General features: G+C 36.6%; 1 protein-coding gene and 1 long non-coding RNA gene across 5 annotated transcripts in view; one reads left to right on the plus strand and one right to left on the minus strand.

Moving 5' to 3' along the window:
* LOC125682956 (phosphatidylinositol 4-phosphate 3-kinase C2 domain-containing subunit alpha-like) overlaps nucleotides 1-22,827 on the minus strand; it is a 372,533-nt gene that overhangs the window by 25,595 nt on the left and 324,111 nt on the right. For all 4 annotated transcript variants that reach the window (XR_007372745.2, XM_048923599.2, XM_048923598.2 and 1 more), the window contains 2 exons: nucleotides 19,852-19,988; nucleotides 1,188-1,293 (listed from right to left, as the gene is read on the minus strand). Coding sequence is in view for 3 of the 4 variants with exons in the window: in XM_048923599.2 (XP_048779556.2) it covers nucleotides 1,188-1,293; nucleotides 19,852-19,988 (243 nt within the window). In the remaining variant the exon portion in view is untranslated. The remainder of the gene's footprint in view (nucleotides 1-1,187; nucleotides 1,294-19,851; nucleotides 19,989-22,827) is intronic.
* LOC125682977 (uncharacterized) lies at nucleotides 2,073-3,169 on the plus strand. Its single transcript, XR_007372751.2, has 2 exons — nucleotides 2,073-2,344; nucleotides 2,853-3,169. It is a non-coding gene; the product is annotated as an uncharacterized LOC125682977 (long non-coding RNA).

Raw genomic sequence — 22,827 nt, forward strand, 5'->3', positions numbered from 1 at the left:
GTATATGGCGGCCATTTTGAAAATGGCGGCTCAAATATTTTTTTTGAGGGTGGGAATGAACTCGGGGTCACTAAATTACCCTAGAAATAAAATCTGGTTGAAATCCGACAACCTTTATTTTTTGACGTTTTTTGGCCGCCATTTTGAAACGACGGCCATTTTGAAAATTTGGAAAGTTGATTGCACCCCTCCTCATGACCCCCTATCAGCTCACAAAGTTTGAAGTGGATCTGTCGAAACACTTTCATAAAATCGAGCGGACAAATTTCTCTGGAAAGAAGAGGAATAAAAAGAAGAAGAAAAAATAAGAATAATAAGAAACGGAGCAAAAACAATATGTCTCCGACACTTTGTGTTCGGAGACATAATAAGAAACGGAGCAAAAACAATATGTCTCCGACACTTTGTGTTCGGAGACATAATAATAATAAGAAGAAAATAATAACGAACTATAACTGTGTTGGGATGCCAACACGAATGTCTCCGAACACCTCCTCATGTCAGAAATGGTTCTTGATGCCAGATATGCACTCAGGATCCTCAAAGAACTCTAGAAACTAAATTTGGTTGAAATCCGACGGACTTGATGTTTGGCCGCCATTTTCTTCAATGGCGGCCATTTTGAAAGATTTGAAATTGATTGGAAGGAAATACTGATGCTAGAAATGAATTGTGGACCCTCTATTTACCCCAGAAGCCCAATGTTGTAGAGATTTTAACACTTCAAAAGATTTCGGTATATGGCGGCCATTATGAAAATGGCGGCTCAAAAAAAAATTTTGATGGTGGAAATAGACTCGGGGTCACTAAGTTACCCTAGAAATAGAATTTGGTTGAAATCCGACAACCTTGATTTTTTGACGTTTTTTGGCCGCCATCTTGAAACAGCAGCCATTTTGAAAATTTGAAAAGTTGATTGCACCCCTCCTAATGACCCCCTATCAGCTCACAAAGTTTGAAGTTGATTGGTCGAAGCACTTTCACAATATCGGTCAGACAAATTTCTCACTAAAGAAGAGGAATAATAAGAACGAGCTATAACTGTGTTGGGATGCCAACACAAATGTCTCCGAACACCTCCCCATGTCATATTCTATATTCTATATTTTATAGAATATAGTTATGGGTGAAAGGGGAGAGGAGCATACATTTGAACTGTGGCTTGTGACAATGCGTAAAATACATACCTCACAAACTTCTGGTGCTTTTCTCCACAGTTCTTGAAGAAACCTTTCCATCTCCAACTTTCTGGTCTCTGCAACGGTTTTTACATGTGATCGTCCCACCTGAAATCTGTTGAAAACAGGCTTATTAACAAACTGTACAGCTCACACTATTTCATAAACTCATTTAAAGAACAAGACACCCATCACTCATCTATTTTAGCCACTATACATTTTCTCAATGGAAAATATCAAATTCTAATTATATACCCACCCCCTCCTGTGGCTATACCAAAAAATTTTGCTACAGCTATGTTATCTTACTTCAAAGCTCTCTTTGCAAAGAACATATATATCCACTGTCCCCTAAATACATATTGTTTACTAGAAAACTGACACAGTCAGCAAGGGCCCGCTGAGGGTTATTAGAGGAAAGTCACATCTGTATTTGATGTAGCAATGTTTGGGGCTGGTGTATATGTTAGAATTAATAATATTCAAATATGCATTGGAATGCAAATTTGTGAAAAGGGAATCATGAAGCATATTTATGAGAGACTGATGCAAATTTAAATTACTTCTATTTGGCACACACTCATCCACTCAAACACAATAACTGGTATGAAATGTACGTGGTACATACTATTTGAAAAGGATTATGAATTTGACATATTATAGATGTCTAGGAAAAGGAAATTCTGACATCAGGGGTATAAGTGTTTTCAAACACACTTGATAGAAGTGTTCTACAATTTTAAAAATAGAAATGTATAGAACATGTCTTTACATACGTAGGTGAGACAGTTTCCATTATTCCTAGCAGAGACATATACCATGTATGCGCTAAAAAAAATCATAAGCAAATATCAAAATACTCACACGTGTAGAAAATGTGGACCTTACCGTCAACACGCCATATCGAGATTTTACCGACGAAAGTTCGGTAACAATAATGAATAAGGTACACTCATTTTGTGACCTTCTTTATTAAAAGTGAAGTGTTACACAATTTTGTTTGTTAGAGTTACCCCCCTTTGTACATTGTTCCGGGTGTGTAATTCTCTCTGGTTCATTTTTTATTTTGTTTACATGATAGGAGGCCATTTTGGCTGATGTTTTTGTAGTTTCTGCTTGTTCCAAGCATTGCATGTGCCTTGTGGGTATACACTCCTGCACCATATGTAAGTAAAACTAAGCATTCACATGTATTTTCCTAAAGTAGTCTCTATAACATGTTCACATATTATGACTGTTTGGACAGACTTAATTTTTGGCACATGTCCATGTCTTAAATTATTGCCATGTATCGAGTCATTTTTAGTAAATTCAGTGCTACAGTTCATTTCATACTAGGATAGGTTTATCATATCTTGATGTATATTAAATGGGTTATAAAGCCATTGTAAAGTTTTATTATGAGTGTAAATTCTATAATTATCCTCAGTCAATTAAGGTATATTGTGCATGCAGCTCAATAGTGCATATAATATTCTTGTGATAGCTTAAGCCAGTTTCTGCTTCAATTTTAATTTCAGAATTTTGACTTGTACATGTATTTGACCTACTAAATTGTTACCTTTTCAAGTCTGTCCTATTTGTCTACAATTGATGTCTTGCTTAAAGTTAGATTCATTGTTTATCATTTAACTGTATGAACTTTTCGTAAGTTTGTTTTTTCATTATTTTCAGTCTCTTACCACATGCACGTTCAATCATTCACTTAATAAAGTGACCCACTTTGACAGTGTTGATTATTGAATTGGTTGACTATCTGCACAGAGGCAGAATAAAAAGGAACAGTTCTCTAAGGTGTAACGTGCAATTAGTACACAATTCAATGATTATAATGAAACAGTTTCACTTTGCAACTGGATAATTATAAGAAATTTTATTTTGTATTCCGATCCCGATCGAGAGTTGTTGACTGGGAACGACGTGTTTCATTAATATACATGTAACATCAAGCATTTTTTATATCACATTAAAAAAACCAAAATATACACATACACAATGTTGTAGAGTTATTTTTTGTAAATTTTCTATATCAATTAATACTATACAGTGGAGCCTCGGTAATCCGGACGCCATTAATCCGGACGCTTCACCTTCCGGATGATTTTTCTAGGGTACAGAATTTTTATACATTATTTTGCATCATTAATCCGGAAATTCGCATTCTGGATCCGGACGGTCACTTTTTACTACAAAACATTATAATGCATTGAAAATTGTACCGTTAATCCCGACGGTAATTTTGTTTAGGGAAGGTCTGTGTCGGACAATTTTAGCAAGGTGTAAATTATTAAAAAAAACAAGCCAAACTGTCTAATTGAAGCGATTACCTGTACCCTGTCAACACCTCCCTCCAATTAGGTGGTGTGTGATGATAAGTCCGTTAGATAGCATGTGCCGATCGAGACATTGTATTGCCAATTTTCGCACATAAGATCTGTATTGCGTGTAGTGTTGAATTTTGTAAATAAATCTGTAGCATATTATTTTATAGTCTTGATCAATACCCTAATAGTATTAATAAATTAAACATCATGCCGTAATGATATTTTTTTAACTGCTACACATATCAGTTGTATACTGATTCGTAAATTGATATCGGCTTATTCAAATCTAAAGAGTGTAGATTATACTTCTAGATTCTGGATTTTATACTGTTGATTGGCGTGAAATATACATGTATGTTCATGTTCATGCACATGTATATGTAGTATAAGTTTTTAACGTTTAGAATGTCATGCATGTAGAATGTACCTGTGTACGATTGATTCTTGTTACGATGTTGTAGAGCTTTATTGCTTTCAAATTTTTAAACTCTGGGTAAAAGTGAGAAAATTACCATTTTAAGGAAAATGACAATTAAATTCTGTATGTACCTGTAATGTTAGTTTCACCCGAGTTTTGTTCCATTATTATCGCATCATGAAAATAATAGGTGCACGTGACTAGATCAAAGCAGTAGTAGGTCTTGATATTACGAGCTTAAATGATTTTGTTCTCCCGATATTGTCTTGGATAATTATAGAATAAGAAATATAAAGTCTGGCAGATTGAATTTTGGTTAAAGAATGTTGTCAACTGACATGATAATCACGAAATTCTTATATCAACTTTGGACGACGAAGATTGTTTTAACAGACCGCCGAACCCGTGAATCGTGACAGATGGAAATTACCGGCCTCTTTAAGAAGTAAAAGTGTGATGAAATGTTTGAAGTGTAAATGATTATGTTAGTTACTAATGATTTATTTACTTATAGTTACATAAAGTGATTCATTATTTGTTTTAGTGCATACGGTACACAGTTTTGTATATTTATTTGTAGGGATCATATGTATGTACAATGTAGGCACAGGCACTGAACACTTACAATTTTAGTGCTTTGAAATACATGTAAATGTTAACATTAATTATCATAATTTATTTACTAATGCAAATGGTTAAATCCAATGATAGAATGTGTTTAATTCACTATGCATCAATAAAGTAGGCACATATTGGTTACTTATGCAAAGCTAGAAAATATGCGATTCAATTATCCGGACGCTTCATTTATCTGGACGATTTTGCTGGGAACCAAAGTATCCGGATTAACGAGGCTCCACTGTATATACTAGCTGAAAAAAGAAACTGAGCATTATAAAATTTAGTATAATTTTTCTATATTTATTGTTTACATTTATAAAATCTAAACAATTGATAAAGGTGATGTTTTTGAACAATATTGGATATAGTACCCGACTCAGATGCACGGACTTTTTCATGGTTAGTGAACACGTTTTTATTGAAGTGTTCATACGCATGAGTTTTACTGGCCAATACTGTTTAGAGTAAGAAGTGTAAAAGGTTTGTTTGGACACTATTCATTAAGGAAAGGACTTTAGTGTTGACAAAATTTACCCTTCTGTCATGCCACGACTCAGCGAAAACCAACGTAATTGTGCTGTTGGGATGCTTCAAGCTGGAATGGCACAAAATATCATAGTAAGACACTTTGGAGTTCATCGGAACACCATCCAGTCATTATGGAGACGTTTCCAACAATCTGGTAACACTCGGGATCTACCACGTTCTGGGCGTCCTCGTGTGACGTCGCGTCGACAGGACAACCACATTAGACTTGTGCACCTGAGAAATCGTTTTCAGACAGCAAGTTTGACTGCTCGTAGCATTCCTGGACTTCGACCAATCAGTCCAATAACTGCGTAATAGTCTGCAAGAGCACAACATCAGACCAAGACCTCCAGCAGTGCGCTTAATACTGCTTCAACGTCATCGTATCACTAGACTAGCGTGGTGCAGATGACATCTGCGATTCAGAATACAGGACTGGGCCGATATTCTGTTCACTGATGAATCCAGATTTCATTTGGATAGCAGTGACGGCCGTTGTAGAGTGTATCGTCGCGTTGGGGAGCGGTACCAGGACGTTTGTGTTGTGCAACGTCGACAATTCGGTGGAGGTAGCATTATGGTGTGGGGTGGAATAACAGCACGTGGAATGACCCCTCAACAAATTGTCAATGGAAATCTCACCGGCGTACGCTATCGAGATGAAATTATTCAGCGCCTTGTGATACCCTTCATACAGAGACAGCAAAATCACATCACTCTGCGGGAAGAAACGTCGACAATTCGGTGGAGGTAGCATTATGGTGTGGGGTGGAATAACAGCACGTGGAATGACCCCTCAACAAATTGTCAATGGAAATCTCACCGGCGTACGCTATCGAGATGAAATTATTCAGCGCCTTGTGATACCCTTCATACAGAGACAGCAAAATCACATCACTCTGCGGGAAGACAACGCAAGGCCACATGTTGCACGTGTAGTTAAGGACTTTTTTCTTCAACAGAATGTTGGTGTCTTGCCTTGGCCAGCTGTTTCCCCCGATTTATCGCCGATCGAGCCTGTCTGGGATGAAATGGAGACGTCTATGCTGTTTACCAAATCAGCCAGTGACATTGGCTGATTTAGGCCAGGCTTTAACCAACATCTGGAACAACATCTCTCAAGCATTTCTGAACACTTTAGTGGCATCACTGAGGCGCTGTTGTCAAGCATGCGTGAATGCAAATGGTGGTCACACGTGTTATTAACTTTGTTAATTCAAGTTCGAATACCAGTGTCTTTTGAGTGTGCTGAAATTGACGTTATTCGACGTTAACATTAATGGATTATGAAATGTTGTAACGAATGCAATTGTTAACAGTATTACAAAAAATAAAATTTGTTCATTGTTATTTTTTCTCCCCATATATTAAAGGGACTCATCCGACTGGTTCATAATTTTTGAACAAAATATTTTTTATTATTGATGTTAAATATTAAAAGTATAACTCATTTAATGTTGACAACCAAAATTTTAACTTTTTGAATGCAAGAATAAAAGCTATATTTTAGCCTTAAGGTAGTACTCTACATCGTCATAATGGCTGACTTCCTTTAAAAACATGGATGACAAAATCGATGTCAGCAATATTTGACTTTTCCTTTTCCATTTAAATACGTAGCCAAGTAGCTCAGTAGGTTAACACGTTGACTGCTGAACTGTAGGTCACAGGATCGAATCCAGCAGGGGTTTTAATTTTTTCCAGATTACCTTCTACTCAAACTGTATTTTTTGACAAAATAAAGTAAATTTGAAAATTTTCAACTTCAAAATATTGTTTTACATATCCTCCACTTTTCATCTACATCAAATTTCTTCGGTGTAGCATACCTCCTTAAATATGTGTTATGTAAACAAAGACTCGAGTCTTTATATGTAAACAAACAAACAAGTGAAATATTAATTTTGTAATATAAAGCATTTTAATTTTGCATAGTCGCACATTTTAACTTTTAGATGACATATTTTACCTGAAGAATGCTTGAAATGTGAAAGTTAAAATGAACTTAGATTGATATCCATTTTGTTTGAAAATTTCATAAACAATAACATACCGCAATCTTTGTTTACACAACAAATAATGAACTCTCTAAAATGAGCTTCTGTGATAATTAATTGTATAACTTTAATTTTTATGTAGACAGTAGATTTTGATCATTAAAAGTGAAAAATAAGATTTTGGGGGAAAATCGTGAATCAGTCCTTTTAAATAATGCACAGTTTCTTTTTTCCGTTAGTATACATACCATAATTTAAATTGAATTATCTCCCTTAGACAGTGGTAAATAGATAGTCATAATAAGAAAGATGATGGCATACAAACAGACAGACAAAGTGACATGACCCCAAAATCTATAGGCATCTTCCTCTTATTGTAAATTATTTCTGTACAAAATTTGAAAACTGTTCGATAAAAACTATTTGAGTTATCGTGTCACTAAAAAAGTGTTGACGGACAGACGGACGGACAGACAATGTGATTACCATAGGGCTTCCCGCATTTCATGCGCGGCCATAATTAGCAATCCCCACCAGACAATGAAGGACAGTATGTCACAATGAATTTCTTGTTTTCAGGGTGTCAAGCAACTTATATAATATATATATATTATATATATACATGTATATAGGATTATAGGAATTTTTTATGCAGTTTATAGGGCAAATATAGGGATTTTTACAGCAGATTTATAGGAATAAATAGGGTTTTTATTAAAGAATTTGTATAAAAGTTTATTGTTTCTGCATAAAAATCTAGCAAGCATAGTATCTTACTGGAGAAGAAATAATATTAAACATAAACAACGACAAAATCCTTTCAGATGTCGACAGTTTTCCATCTTCTTAATCATTATAGTTATTCTCTTCATGACAATCTAATTAGATATCAATCTAGCATCAGCTTCTGGATTTTTGCGGCTTTTTTTTTCTTGGCACATAACAAAAACCTAAGAGTTATGCGAGATGGATAAAGTAATTAGATTGCAAAAATAATGGCCTTCTTCCCCCCTAGCAATTTCCTTTCCTCCCATTTATTTCTATATATTTTCTTTTCTAATTAAGACATAACCAGTAATAATCACTCTTTATGATTCATAAATTAAAGAAAGCTAGGAATATGATAAATGTTATTAACATATATTTAAACAAGCCATACTTAAAGTGACAATCATCAAATGGATTGCTGATTCAGTAAATGTTATTCATGTATAAGAATATGCTAAAATGTAAATTTAATAAGTTTCGAGATAATTATTTCAGTTTCTTAAAAAGACATTCTCTTCGTATTGTTTTGTCAAAAAATATTAAAAAGACATATTTGAATGTATCATAGGTATAATTGTATCGATAAGCATGGCTTAAATTTTGCTGTCCTGGCTACACCTGATAGATGATGGTGTCAACTACAAGGTACTTCGCCAGAAACAGCTTATCTGATCTTAATAAGATTTATAGACTTAACTATATATCCATTTATTTAAGCCAGACTTAAATATATTTTATTTCTGAGGATTTTTTCGGAAACACTATTCCAGAATCCTACCGGAAATAATTAAGTTAGCAAATACAATAGCATTTCCTTTTATGACGAGGCATTTTATTTCGAAAGAAAGGTTATAGAAAAGTCGAGACAAAATCTTAATTTTCCATAAGATTCAGAATAAGCTATGGAAAATAAGTTAAATTGTAGAAAAAACATGTCAAAAGAAAGATCAACAAGGGCGAAAAAAGGAGAAATGGACGAACAAATAACAAGAGGCCCATGGACCACATCACTCACCTGAGTCATCTTGGACCGTATCTGAAGACTTTCCATATATTTTGATGTAAAACGTTAGTCCCTATTGTGGCCCCAACCTACCCCTGGAGGCCATGATTTTTACAAACTTGAATCTGCACTATGTCAGAAAGCTTTCATGCAAATGTCAACTTCTTTGACCCAATGGTTCTCAAGAAGATTTTTAAAGATTTTCCCTATATATTTCTATGTAAAACTTTGATCCCAGGCTATTGTACATGTGGCCCCAACCTACCCCCAGCGACCATGATTTGAACAAACTTGAATCTGTACTATGTCAGGAAGCTTTCATGTAAATGTCAGCTCCTCTGGCACGGTGGTTCTTAAAGGACTTGTCCCGTAATTTTAAAACTTGCATAATTTTATGAAAAATATGCTTTATACTATAGTTGAAAAGGATACTAAATACAATAAAAATTGTTGTGAGCATATTTACAGAGATATTGAGAGTTGAAATTCAAATACAGCAATATGCATATTTCGATCGGAGATTTACGCGCCATATTACTGTGACGTCATATGCGACAATTGGAATGAGAAAACACGTAGTAAGCCGGTGGCGATTTAGGTGATAATCCTATTATTTTATCTATAAAACTGCTTTAACAGCATTATCTGTGTATTTACTCATCAATTAATGGACTATGGTGTATTGTGCGGCATGCGGTTGCACCAATATTCAGAAGAAAGGGTGCCAATTTGATCATTTTAGTTCCTCAAAGGATGCAGCTTGGAGGATGGCATGGATCATACACAAATTTGATGTTACAGATATTAGACGGTTGTGTTCAGAACACTTTTCAAAACTTCAGTTAGACCGAGATCCTGAGAATTAGATGGTGACTGGCTTTGCAGGGGCAAAGATTCGACTTAAAAGTGATGCATGCCAGGCCTAGATGTACATGTACCTCTTTGTTTGTTCAAAGTCCCGGAGTTACGGGATAATTGTGGTTTTCTATTGATACTATTTAAATGTGCTGGAATTTTTATTGTCATAGATAAAAATATTTTTCAATGTTACAATGTTTGTTTTCAAATCGCTCGTGTCAAGTTCAAACTGCGTGTTGATGATTCTAAATAAGAGGCGATTTTGTGAAAATGCCCAGCTTTCAATGCATGCCTGATGTTGTTTGTAATCTGAGCGACAAGAAAACACAGGAATCGGTAATTTTATCTGTAATAATAGTTGTAATGGTCTATACCATACCACACATAATAAAAACACAGGAAACGGTAATTTTGTTTGTATAATGATTTACCTGGAATTTACCTGGCCTAGAGATCGACTGTTGTGTATATTTTTATGATATACACAAGAAACTTCTCAGGTTATCAAAAATTATGCTTAGTGTCTTGATTTGTGCAAAAAAAAAAAATTAAAATTTCTACCTACATGCATACCGCATTTCTATTTCCCGTAAACCTTCAAACTTGGTCATATTTATGTATTGCAGCTAACAGGTTTAGCCCATTTCTAAACCTGTGCTTTTTAAAACTTCTAATTAAACTGTTATATATCGTATATAAATAATTTCCTAAATATAATATTACCCGGTGTTTCCGGGCACTTCCTGGTGTCCTGGAAGTTCGCGGTGTCATTGGTGTAGTAGGTAAAATATCCATGTTTCGAGAGAATGAATAAATCCAAGTAGATTTGTGTACATGTACAACCAAATTAAGAATGATCATGATACCCCTCAATATGGGCCGTCTGTAGGGTTTCTGTGGATGTAGTGTTTGTGTAACGATGGTATCCCAAACAGAAGCTGACAGAAGTCTACACCCCCTCCTCTCTCTCTCTCTTTAGGGTTTCTGTGGACCTAGTGTTTGTGTAATGATGGTATCCCAAACAGTAGCTGACACATAGCTAGTTTAACCCCCCCCCCCCTTCTCTCTCCCTTACTCTCAATCATTGACTAAATGAGTAATTATTGTCATATGATGCAACACTATTGCCATGCCATATTATTTCATCTATCTTTATTATTGCTACAGCTTTACACATTTCTCTCTCTCTTTATAAATATAAAAGCCTCATAAATTATGAATAGCTCAATAACTCTCTCTCTCTTTATAAATATAAAGCCATGATAAATAATTATTATAAATAGAAATATCTCAATAACTCTCTCTCTCTCTCTCCCTTTATAAATATAAAGCCGTGATAAATTATAAATAGAAATATCTCTTCTTTTTTTACTGCTGTAAAAGTTCTCAATAACTTATTTGTGCTTTTTAGCTATTGTTTGATTTCTGATTGTATAATTTATATCCATGTGGTATCCCAAGTCAATGCTATCAAAACTCAGGTATACCAGGGCTTTCCTCCAGATCTAAAGACATCATTAGCAGTGATTGTTATCAAAACATCTTTCTCAGGTAGCTGCATGTAGACCATGGTTTTGATAACAATAACAGCCAGTACCTACAGGTATTCTTTAGATTTTGAGGAAGCCCTGTGTTCTAGAGTTTTGATAGCATTGACCTGTCCACAACTGCTATGTTCTTGTAATTCAATTGTTTTTAAAAAGACCCCTAGCTGGGCTACGTTCATGATTTAAAAAATATATATATCATATATTTGATAAGACATGTAAAAAGCCCTACCTAATTCACGTATTATTTTTATTAATTGTTTTTTATTTTGATTTCGCCATGGTTACTTCGTTCGATAGACGCGTGGATTATAAGTAAAATATTCACATCAAGGCATAATTTTTAAAAAATATATAAATGAAGAACATCAATTGAATGACTGTAAATTATAAATAATGCAAATAAACAATGTTAACGTAATGTAGATGTGTACATGCATGTCAGTATGCATGATGCACGGTATGCAGTAGGCTATATCAATAAATTCCATTCGTCGTTTTCTTGTTGAACAGTTTTAATGTAAAGGAATAATATCTAATAAAACAAATTCGTCATTGATGTAAAAAAAAAAAATATCCACCCGTACCACACTGCATGGTATCAAACGAAGTTAAATAATAACAGGTTTCTTCACAATAAGCTGATCCGGCGAGAGATGTGATTGTCGCATATGATGTCACGGTATCACGTGACCCGCTATCTCATTAGGAGAGATTTCGAAACCAGGAAGTCGATTTGAGCCGATTGAAATGTTAAATTAAACCTGAAATTTTGCTTTAAAAACTGGGAGATCATTTTTTATATGTATTGTGTTAAAAGTTACTTCAGTTTCTAAATAATTCACGAACGTGGGACATGTCCTTTAAGAACATTTTTAAATGACCCTACCCTAATTTTGCATTTTTGTGATTATCTTCCCTTTGAAGGGGGCATGGCCCTTCATTTGAACAAATTTGAAAGCCCTTCACCCAAGGATGCTTTGTGCCAAGGTTGGTTGAAATTGACCCAGTGGTTCTGGAGAAGATGAAAATGTGAAAAGTTTACAACGCCGCCGCCGCCAGACAACGGACAATTTTTGATCAGAAAAGCTCACTTGAGCCTTTGGCTCAGGTGAGCTAAAAATGTGGAAGGACCAGTTGAAGTTCAAGAGCTGACGACAATGGAGGCATCAACAAATAATGGATTTGAGGGAGAATTAGATGTATCACCCAGGGATGAACCATCGGGATTCCGCATGGAGAATTCCAGGGAATCTAATCGAGGTACACAGGGCATAGATGTACCAAATATGGTCAACAGTTACAATAATGTCATTGGACAAGAAAAAATCAATATATGCACCCAGGGGTGCATAAGCCGAGTTGCATGGGATACATTGTAAAGTCAGGAATGATGTGGCATATTTATAATTGTGAAGAACTAATTTCAGTTTTAAACTTTTCAAGTTACTGTCCAGAAACCATATTTGTCTGAAGTTTTCAATCTATTTTTGGTCACTGTAACCTTGACCTTTGACCTTTTATCTCCAAAATCAATAGGGGCCTTGCTTTGCTGGTATCCAACAATATAACCAAGTTTTATTTGATTCAAATTAAATATTTTCAAGTTATTCTCCGGAAACCAAATTTTTCTGAAATTTTCATTCTATATTCGGTCACTGTGACCTTGACATTTGACCTTTTTTCTCAAAAATCAATAGGGGTCTTCCTTACCTGGTACCCAACAATATATCAAAGTTTCATTTGATTCAGATTTAAACTTTCTGAGTTACCATCCGGAAACCAAATTTTTCATTCTATTTTCGGTCACTGTGACCTTGACCTTTGACAATTTTTCTCCAAAATCAGTAGGGGTCTTCCTTACCTGGTACCCAACAATATATCAAAGTTTCATTTGATTAGATTGTAAACTTTTCGATTTATCATCCGGAAACCAATTGTTGAAGCCCAACCGCCTGCCAACCCGCCCGCATCACCAAACCAATAGCCGAGTTCAACTTCGTTGCAACTCGGCTAATTAAAAACAAAATAGTCAGTGGTCAGTATGTAGAATTGGCAAAACTGTTGATCAATTCTAATGAACCACAAAAACAAACAATTGTAATGGTGAATTACAAACATCCGAGAAAAATTCTTAAAAAAATCAACAATATTGAACAATGAACGAAAGCATTTATAATTTTTTGCAGTATTTATTTAGAAGAACATACGGCAAAAACTTTGGAAATTTTGAAATACATGAATGATGTTAGGTTTAAGCAGCATCTAGGTCAGGAAATCTTGGATTTAAAGAGTATGACCAACAATTCTGATTAAAAATGACAAAGAACCCTACAAAACCATGGGGTGAGGTTGATTCAGAATTATGGTTGATGTTTGTTTTACCTGCTGTTAAAACTCTGTCTGTCTGCTGCTCCAACTTACCAGAGTCGGAGTAAAAAATGCTACAATTACAACAACCAAAGTTCCTGCTTCAGATCACCCTGTGCATATTTACATGTACGTATCAAGTGTGGGGGTCAACATCCTAGCAACGTTTGTCAATCAAAAAACATCAGCACACAAGGGGAAGGTTTTAGTAATTTTCGTGGACAGGGAAATTACAGATTTTCAAGGGGTCAGTACCAAAACACAAGAGGAAGAAGGGGGGGGGGGGGGGGGGGTGTGTGTCTCAATTCAGAGGTCAAAGGGGAATTTTCTAATGTATGGAAGCTTGGGACCATTCGCACCCCTATAAAGATAGACAATTTAGAATCATTGTTACAGTTATCCTAAAATAATGTAGTGTTAGAACTTTTGCAATGATTTAAAATTGGATTCAGATTAAGGTACAAAGGCCAAGAATAGGGAGAGAATCAGACAATCTTAAATCAGTAAAAAAAAAAAAAACTCCCTAAGAGCTAGAGCACAACAAACAAGAGGTCCATGGGCCACATCGCTCACCTGAGTCACCTTGGTCCATATCAGAAGACTTTCTATATATACTTGCATATAAAACCTTAGTCCTTATTATGGCCCCAACCTACCCATGGAGGCCATGGTTTTTGCAAACTTCAATCTACACTATGTCAGAAAGCTTTCATGTAAATGTGAACTTCTTTGGCCCAATGGTTCTTAAGAAGAAGATATTTAAAGTTTTTTCCTATATATCTGTATGTAAAACTTTGATTCCCCCTTGTGGCCCCATCCTACCCCTGGGGGCCATGATTTGAACAAATTTGAATCTGCACTATGTCAGAAAGCTTTCATGTAAATATCAGTTTCTCTGGTTAAGTGGTTCTTGAGAAGAAGATTTTTCAAGATTTTTCCTATATATTTGTATGTAAAACTTTGATCCCCTATTGTGGAACCCCATCCTACCACAGGGGGCCATGATTTGAACAAACTTAACTCTGCTCTATGTTAGGAAGCTTTTCATGGAAATATCAGCTTTTCTGGCTCAGTGGTTCTTGAGATGAAGATTTTTAAAGAATGTCCCTATATATTTGTATGTAAAACTTTGATCCCCTATTGTGGCCCCATCCGACCACCGGGGGGGGGGGGGGGGGGGGGGGGGGGGGGGGGGGGGGGGGGGGGGGGGGGGGGGGGCGCAGGGGGGCGCATGATTTTAACAATTTAGAATCTGCATTATGTCAGAAAGCTTCCGACCCTCGGGGGCCATCATTTTTACAAACTTGAATCTGCATTATATCAGGAAGCTTTCATATAAATCTCAGCTTTTCTGGCTCAGTGGTTCTTGAGAGGAAGATTTTTAAAGATTTTCCTATATATTTGTATGTAAAACTTTGATCCCCTCCTTGTGGCCCCATCCGACCCCCAGGGGCACTTGAAATTGCACTATATCAGAAAGCTTTCATGTAAATCTCAGCTTTTCTGGCTCAGTGGTTCTTGAGAAGAAGATTTTTAAAGATTTTTCCTATATATTTGTATGTAAAACTTTGATCCCCCTTGTGGCCCCATCCTACACCCGGGGGCCATGATTTTAACAATTTAGAGTCTGCACTATATCAGGAAGCTTTCATATAAATCTCAGCTTCTCTGGCTCAGTGGTTCTTGAAACAAAGATTTTAAAAGATTTTTCCTATATATTTGTATGTAAAACTTTGATCCCCTATTGTGGCCCCATCCGACCCCCGGGGGCCATGATTTTAACAATTAAGAATCTGCACTATCTAATAAAGCTTATCTATAAATTTCATCTTTTCTGGCCCAGTGGTTCTTGAGAAGAAGATTTTTTAATGACCCTACCCTATTTTTACTTTTCTTGATTATCTCCCCTTGGAAGGTGACCTGGCCCTTTATTTTAACAATTTAGAATTCCCTTTACCAAAGGATGCTTTGTGTCAACTTTGGTTGAAATTGGCCCAGTGGTTTTTGAGAAGTCAAAAATGTTAAAAGTTTACAGATGGACAGACGCCGGAATACTGGTGATCAGAAAAGCTCACTTGAACTTTTAGCTCAGGTGAGCTAAAAATAGATAATGAAGTCGAAAAAGGAAGGATAGGGGGCCATATTCAAATAAACCAATATCAAATTTAAAAATATCCCCAGTATAGGCATTGTACCAAACAAGAGGCCCACAGGCCTCATCGGTCACCTGAATAGTAGTGAAAAAGTATCAATGCTCCCACAGGCCTCATCGGTCACCTGAATACTAGTGAAAAAGTATCACTACTTCCATGGGCTATGAAATCTAGAAAAAATTTCCTGTTTTGAATATCCATGCTAAATTCTAATGTTCCGCAACAGTATAAAACAAGATGTGTTCTTAAAACTTCACTGCCCTCATTGATGAAAGCTAGGCTTTAAATAATAAGGTATATATATTAACATTAAAACATCAAAAGATATGACTAATTTGGACTCATCCTAAATTCATAACCCTGGGTTTTGATTGAATTTATTCACCATTTTTTGTACATCCTTTTTTGCTATTTCTAAGTATACATTTAGATTTTATACTGTATCAGCAAACTTACACATAAATACTATATACTAAGTTTGGCCCCACCTTGGGGTCAGAACCCTTACTCTGGGGATCATTAAATTTACAATTTTGGTAAAAAAACTACCTTCTCTATCCATTTAGTTTCAATTTAGTATCAAAAGCACTAAAGAAGATGTTATTTATGTGTTTTACACATAAACACTATATTCTAAGTTTGGCCCCGCCCTGGGGTCAGAATCCCTACCCTGGGGATCATGAAATTTACATTTTTGGTAGAGGCCTTCCTGATCTCTATCATCATGCATTTAGTTTTACTTACATATGTGTGGTTCTTGAGAAGAAGATTTTTGAAAATTGGTCAATTTTGGGCAGTTTTTGCCCCGCTCCTAAGGCCTCAGGGGTGCAGGAATCCTGAAATTTACAATTAATGTCCCCCTTGTTCCAAAGATGCTTAATATCAAATATGAAAAGAATTGGAATGATAGTTATCAAGAAGATGTTAAAAATGTCTATTGTTCACACATTTAATAATTGACCATTTTGGCCCCATCCCGATACCAAAACCCCTACCCTTGGGATCATCAAATTTACAATTTTGGTAAAGGACTACCTGCTCTTTCTAAATATCTATTTAGTTTCAATATAGTATCAACAGCACTAAAGAAGATGTTATTTAAGGGTTTTTCGCATAAACACTATATACCAAGTTTGGTCCCGCCCTGGGGAAAGAACCCCTACCCCGGGGATCATGAAATTTACAATTTTGGTAGAGGCTTTCCTGCTCTCCATCACCATCCATTTAGTTTTTCTTACACGCGTGCGGTTCTTGAGAAGAAGATTTTTGAAAATTGGAAGTTGCGTAGAATATACAAGTTATACACAGGTCAATCTTAGCATTATGCAGACAGTTCCGATAAAGAATTTTGATAAAAATATTTTTCATTTAAAAAGAGAAACTTGTTCATACAAATGTAACAAGACAAATAAATCAGTCTTATATACTTAAAAAAACCAAACAAACTACCGAGGGCAGAGTCTCTGCATGCACTGGCTAGAAACTACCAAGGGTGATAAAGTGGTATCGGATTTTGCTCTGCCTGGTGGTTTTATAATAAACTGTTTTCTTTCAATTATTTGCAGATGTTCTCTGTTGAAAGCCTGTCTTGGAGGCATTTTGAAATAATTGCTCAAATTCCCAACAATGTTTACCTGCATGTCTTACATCCCATGCCAAAATGACTTGCACGGTCTGTATGTTTCTAAGGGCGTGGTTTTAATGATCTGCATGTTTCTATGGGAGTGGCTTGATCATGAACGAAACAATTCTTGTACAAAACGATTTGAACGGAACGCTGAACGGTCTGCACAGAACGGTGAATAGTTTGCACGGAACGCTGAACAGTCTGCACGGAATGGTGAATGGTGTGCACAGAATGAAACAAAACGCTTTGGAGGTGTAGTGGCACATTTAAGGGTCTGTAATGGATGCAGACAAATTGCAATAGGTCACCTGAGTAAACTCAGGTGACCTATTGCCATTGGTCTGCGTCTGTCACCGTCAAACATGGAATGGAAGATGACTGGTTGTGCAGAAGCACAATTACACCACTTTTTAAATGAGGGACTTTAAGTAACATCTGTAACGGTCCTGTTACAAACAGAACTATAGTCTAATATGTTTTTTCACACACTGATTTTGACTATGGATTACTATATTTACCTGCTCAAGACATAGGCCTCAAGGTGGGTGTGACCAGTTAACAGGGGATGCTTATTTCTCTCATATCTACGTATGTAAGATACAGATATTCTATGAAAGAAAGGTATGTAAGATATTTCTATGTTTCATATCACGTTATGTTATCTTACATATCCCGTGACGTCATAATCAACACACAACTAGCTTGCAACTTACCTCGCCTTGATTGACGAACACTAGCGTCTGCAAAGCTCTTGTACAAAAAATGACAGATTGTAATGTCCCTCATAATCTCCAGGTGTATGTGACCGGACACAAAAATACACATTCCTTGAACAATTACTGCACACTCAACAACAGTCACAAATTCCTCATACACCTATGTCATCCTGTGCATTATGCCAGTTCACAGAAACCCAGCCCACACGGTCTATTACTTCTAGGCCTACCTCCAAATTCACCCTGTCAACGTCTACTGACAGTGTCTCAGGTGAAATAAGTGCCTTCAATGTCCATGAGACTCGAGTCCTTGAACGCGTGGAAAACGAAAGTCTAGCCATGCCCATATTCACCAACAAAAACCACTTGGAATCTCTCTTCACACACTCGTCATTAAATAACTGCTCAATTAATATTAATAGCAATGCTCCTCTAAGAAGAAAAAAAAAACGTGCAGTTGTGGATTAGGTCTGTCAAAATGTTTCACGCTGATGGACTGTCGAGTTACGTCACGCACCGCCCTGATTATTGATTTGGTCAAAGAGGAATAACTCTAATACAATTCACTTATACACTCGTCGGCCGATTTTTTGTCGGCAACGTAGTTGCCAAAATGAGGGTCGTAGAATTCGATTCTGGTGTTATTTTTAATGTACAGCGAAAAATAAATTAATTGGAAATTTCTCAAAATGGCGTCTCTAGGCACAAGGAAAACCGAAAACTCTAAAAATATGAGAGAAAAATACTCTCTTATGAGTAGCCATGAAATATTAAGGTGATTCCACCCTCGGGGTTGCAAAAAAGCGGTAAAACCCTCGGCAAAGCCTCAGGTTTCACAGCTTTTTTGCAACCCTCGGGTGGAATCACCTTATATTTCATGGCTACTCATAAGAGAGTATTATAATCTATATTTCTTCTAGGCACTTCACAGATCCCACCTCTGGTATGTCCAGGGATCCATGTTTGCCCAACTCTTTATTATGCATTCCTTGGGAGAGTTATAATATTGATCACTATTCAATATCTTTGCCTTTCATTGTATGTAATTTTCCTGTAGGGTAGTCTTCTTTTTTGTATTGTAATTTGTACGAGTACCAAGGTAAGTAGTTTAGACATACATGTATGGATGGGTTTGGGCTATTTATGCTCAGGGGGTCATCCCTGAGGCACTTCCTGTCTTAAATGCCTGCTGGGATAAGCCGCATGCAGGCATGGTTCATACTGCTTTTAATGCCCATTTCCATCTTTGATACCTGCAGGGATCAAGTCTTGGTCATGTTCTGTTTTACATTAGGCCCTCTGGGATCAGCCCTGGGCATTATTCTTGCTAGTTTGGAGGACCACTGGGATCTACACCGTTATGGCTTAACATAATTTTGTTCTATTTGTATGTCTGCTGGGTACTGTTGATTCCATCTTTAATGCTCACTAGGATCAGCTCGAGCATGGGTCTGCTTGGATGCTTGCAAGCATCCGCCTACGGATATGAACAGTACAGATATTTTTCAAACATCCCAACCTATTTGAACTCTTTATCAATCACTCTACCCTTCCAAGGAGGTGTGGTCCTTCAACATTTTGAATTCATTTCATCCCCATTCAGCTAAGAATAATTTATGTCAAATTTCGCTGAAGTCCTTGCGAAATGTGAAAAGTTCATAGATGACAATAAGACAAAAGTCAAATTTTGATAAGAAAAGCTCACTTGAGCTAAAGATTAATTCATAAAATTAATTAACTTGCTTGCTAGTGGGTGGTGGCCATGATGTAAGGGGAAACAGATCCACAATTTTGTTTCTGAACTCGAGGAATTCCGAGAAATGGCGAAAGATATACATAGGAACTTTCTGGTTAACCCTCTCCACTTTGAAAATAAAGATCTATAAAAAAGAAAGGAAAGCAAAATAAAAACTTTTAAGACATCAAAAGCAAGAAACCTATTGGCCAAAATGCTTATCTGAGCAATGTCAATTGCTTTCACTGATAGCATAAAAATCTTGTGATTAGCTATTGGAAATCTATTACATATATGCCTTACCATAGGCAATCTTTATGCAAATGAAGCCCTACCTTAAATAGTTCAGGAGATATTGAATAAGTGAAGTTTTCTTAGAGTAGGTCAAACTCCAGGTTAAGGTCATAAGGTTAAAAAGTTTGGTACCAAAAAAAAAAGAGGTAATGTCACAACTTGACAAGGGATTTTCATATGAAATCTCTATTGCTTATGAGCAAGATTAAAGTTTTGGACAGACAGACAGGACAAAATATGCCCTTGACTCTATATAGTCGCAGGGGTATAAAAAAAAATTAAATCCACAAAACTTGGAAAATTGCATTTGGATTTGATTTGGTGACGTGTCATTGCTACTTTTGAAAAGAATTTGTTTTAATTAACTTCCTGTATATTCCCATATAAATTTTGATCCTCTATTGTGGCCCCACCCTACCCTCAAGGAATTATGATTTGAAACAAGAGGCCCACATGGGCCACATCGCCCACCTGAGTCACCTTTGCTGATATTTAAAGTGTCCCTGAAGTCAAATATACATTTTGGTTTAGATGTTCCCTATATATTCGCATGTAAAACTTTGATCCCTATTGTGGCCTCAACTTACTCCCGGGGGCCACGATTTTTACAAAATTGAATCTGCAATATGTCATGAAGCTTTCATGTAAACGTAAACTTTTCTGGCCAGTGATTTTTCAGAAGAAGATATTAAATGATTTTAACTATATATTTGTACTGTGCAAATGTAAACTTTTTAGCCCAATTGATTCTTAAGGAGAAAATTTAAAGAAAACAAGAGTTACTGTGAGCAATGCTCACTAAGAATACCCCCCGCTTACCCCAATCTCCCAAAGGGTGTTGGTAATAGGTATAAACTACCTCTTTTCTAAGTGTATAAAACAAATGGTAAGACAAACCGAACCATATTGCTACTTCGGTGTCCAGTGCGCGTGACCTATGACCTTTTGACCTCAAAATCGATAGGGAACATCTTCATCCCATGGGTAGTCCATATGTATGATATGGTAACTGTAGGTGGAAAGGATAACGCTTTAGAGCTGGGAACCCATATTGCTACTTCGATGTCCAGTGCGCTTGACCTTTGACCTTTTGACCCCAAAATCGATAGGGAATATCTTCATCCCATGGGTAGTCCATATGTATGATATGGTGACTGTAGGTGGAAAGAATAACGGTTTAGAGCCTGGAAACCATATTGCTACTTCGATGTCCAGTGCACTTGACCTTTGACCCCAAAATCGATAGGGAACATCTTCATCCCATGGGTAGTCCATATGTATGATATGGTGACTGTAGGTGGAAAGGATAACGCTTTAGAGCTCGGAAACCATATTGCTACTTCGATGTCCAGTGCGCTTGACCTTTGACCTTTTGACCCCAAAATCGATAGGGAACATCTTCATCCCATGGGTAGTCCATATGTATGATATGGTGACTGTAGGTGGAAAGGATAATGCTTTAGAGCCCGGAAACCATTGCGTCTACAGACGGACGGACAACCCGATTCCAGTATACCCCCCCACAACTTGTTGCGGGGGGTATAAAAATTTCTATTTATCAGTTATGTAAAATTTTGATCCCCTATTGTGGATCCATCCTAACCCCAGGGGTCATGAGTTTAAAAAACTTGAATATGCACTTTATCAGGAAGCTTTCAAGTAAATCTCAGCTTTTCTGGCTCAGTGGTTTTTGAGAAGAAGATCTTAAAAGATTTTCCCTATATATTTGTACGTAAAACTTTGATCCCCTATTGTGGCCCCATCCAACCCCTGGGGGCCATGACTTTCACAAATTTGAATCTGCAATATGTTAGGAAGCTTTCATGTAAATTTCAGCTCTTCTAGCCCAGTGGTTCTTGAGAAGATTTTTAAATGACCCCACCCTATTTTTGCATTTTTGTGATTATCTCTCATTTGAAGGGCCCCTCATTTGAACAAACTTGAAAGCCCTTCACCCAAGGATGCTTTTGGCCAAGTTTGGTTATAATTGGCCCAGTGGTTCTGGAGAAGAAAATGAAAATGTAAAAATGTTTACAGACGACGGACAACAGGTGATCAGAAAAGCTCACTTGAGCTTTCAGCTCAGGTGAGCTAAAAACTTTAATCTTCAACTTTTGTGGCTCAGTAGTTCTTGAGAAGATTTTAAAGGATTTTTCCTATATATTTATATTTAAAACTTTGATCCCCTATTGTGACCCCACCCTACCCTGATTTTAAAAAAAAACCTTGGATCTGCACTCTATGTCAGGAAGCTCTCATGTAAAATTTGACTTTTCTGGCCCAGTGGTTCTTGAGAATATTTTTAAATGACCCACCCTATTTTGCCTTTTCACGATTATCTCGCCTTTGAAGGGGGCCTGCCCTTCATTTGAACACACTTGAATTCCCTTCACCTAAAGATGATTTGTACCCAGTCTGATTGAAATTGGCCCAGTGGTTCTGGAGAAGATGAAAATGAAAAGTTTACGGACAGACTTTGGAGAAGATGAAAATGAAAAGTTTACGGACAGAGAGACCTAACGGCAGACAAAAGGTGATCAGAATTAGCTCACTTAAGCTTTTAGTTCATGTGTACTAACAACAGGCCCATAGGCCACATCACTCACCTGAGTCACCTTGGTCCTGCTATTATTAAGCAGTTGTGGTTTTTAAAAGATATTTTTATCAATTCCTGTGTAAAATGTTGACTC

Source organism: Ostrea edulis, chromosome 6 (assembly GCF_947568905.1).
Source record: "Ostrea edulis chromosome 6, xbOstEdul1.1, whole genome shotgun sequence".
Taxonomy (NCBI): Eukaryota; Metazoa; Mollusca; class Bivalvia; order Ostreida; family Ostreidae; genus Ostrea; species Ostrea edulis.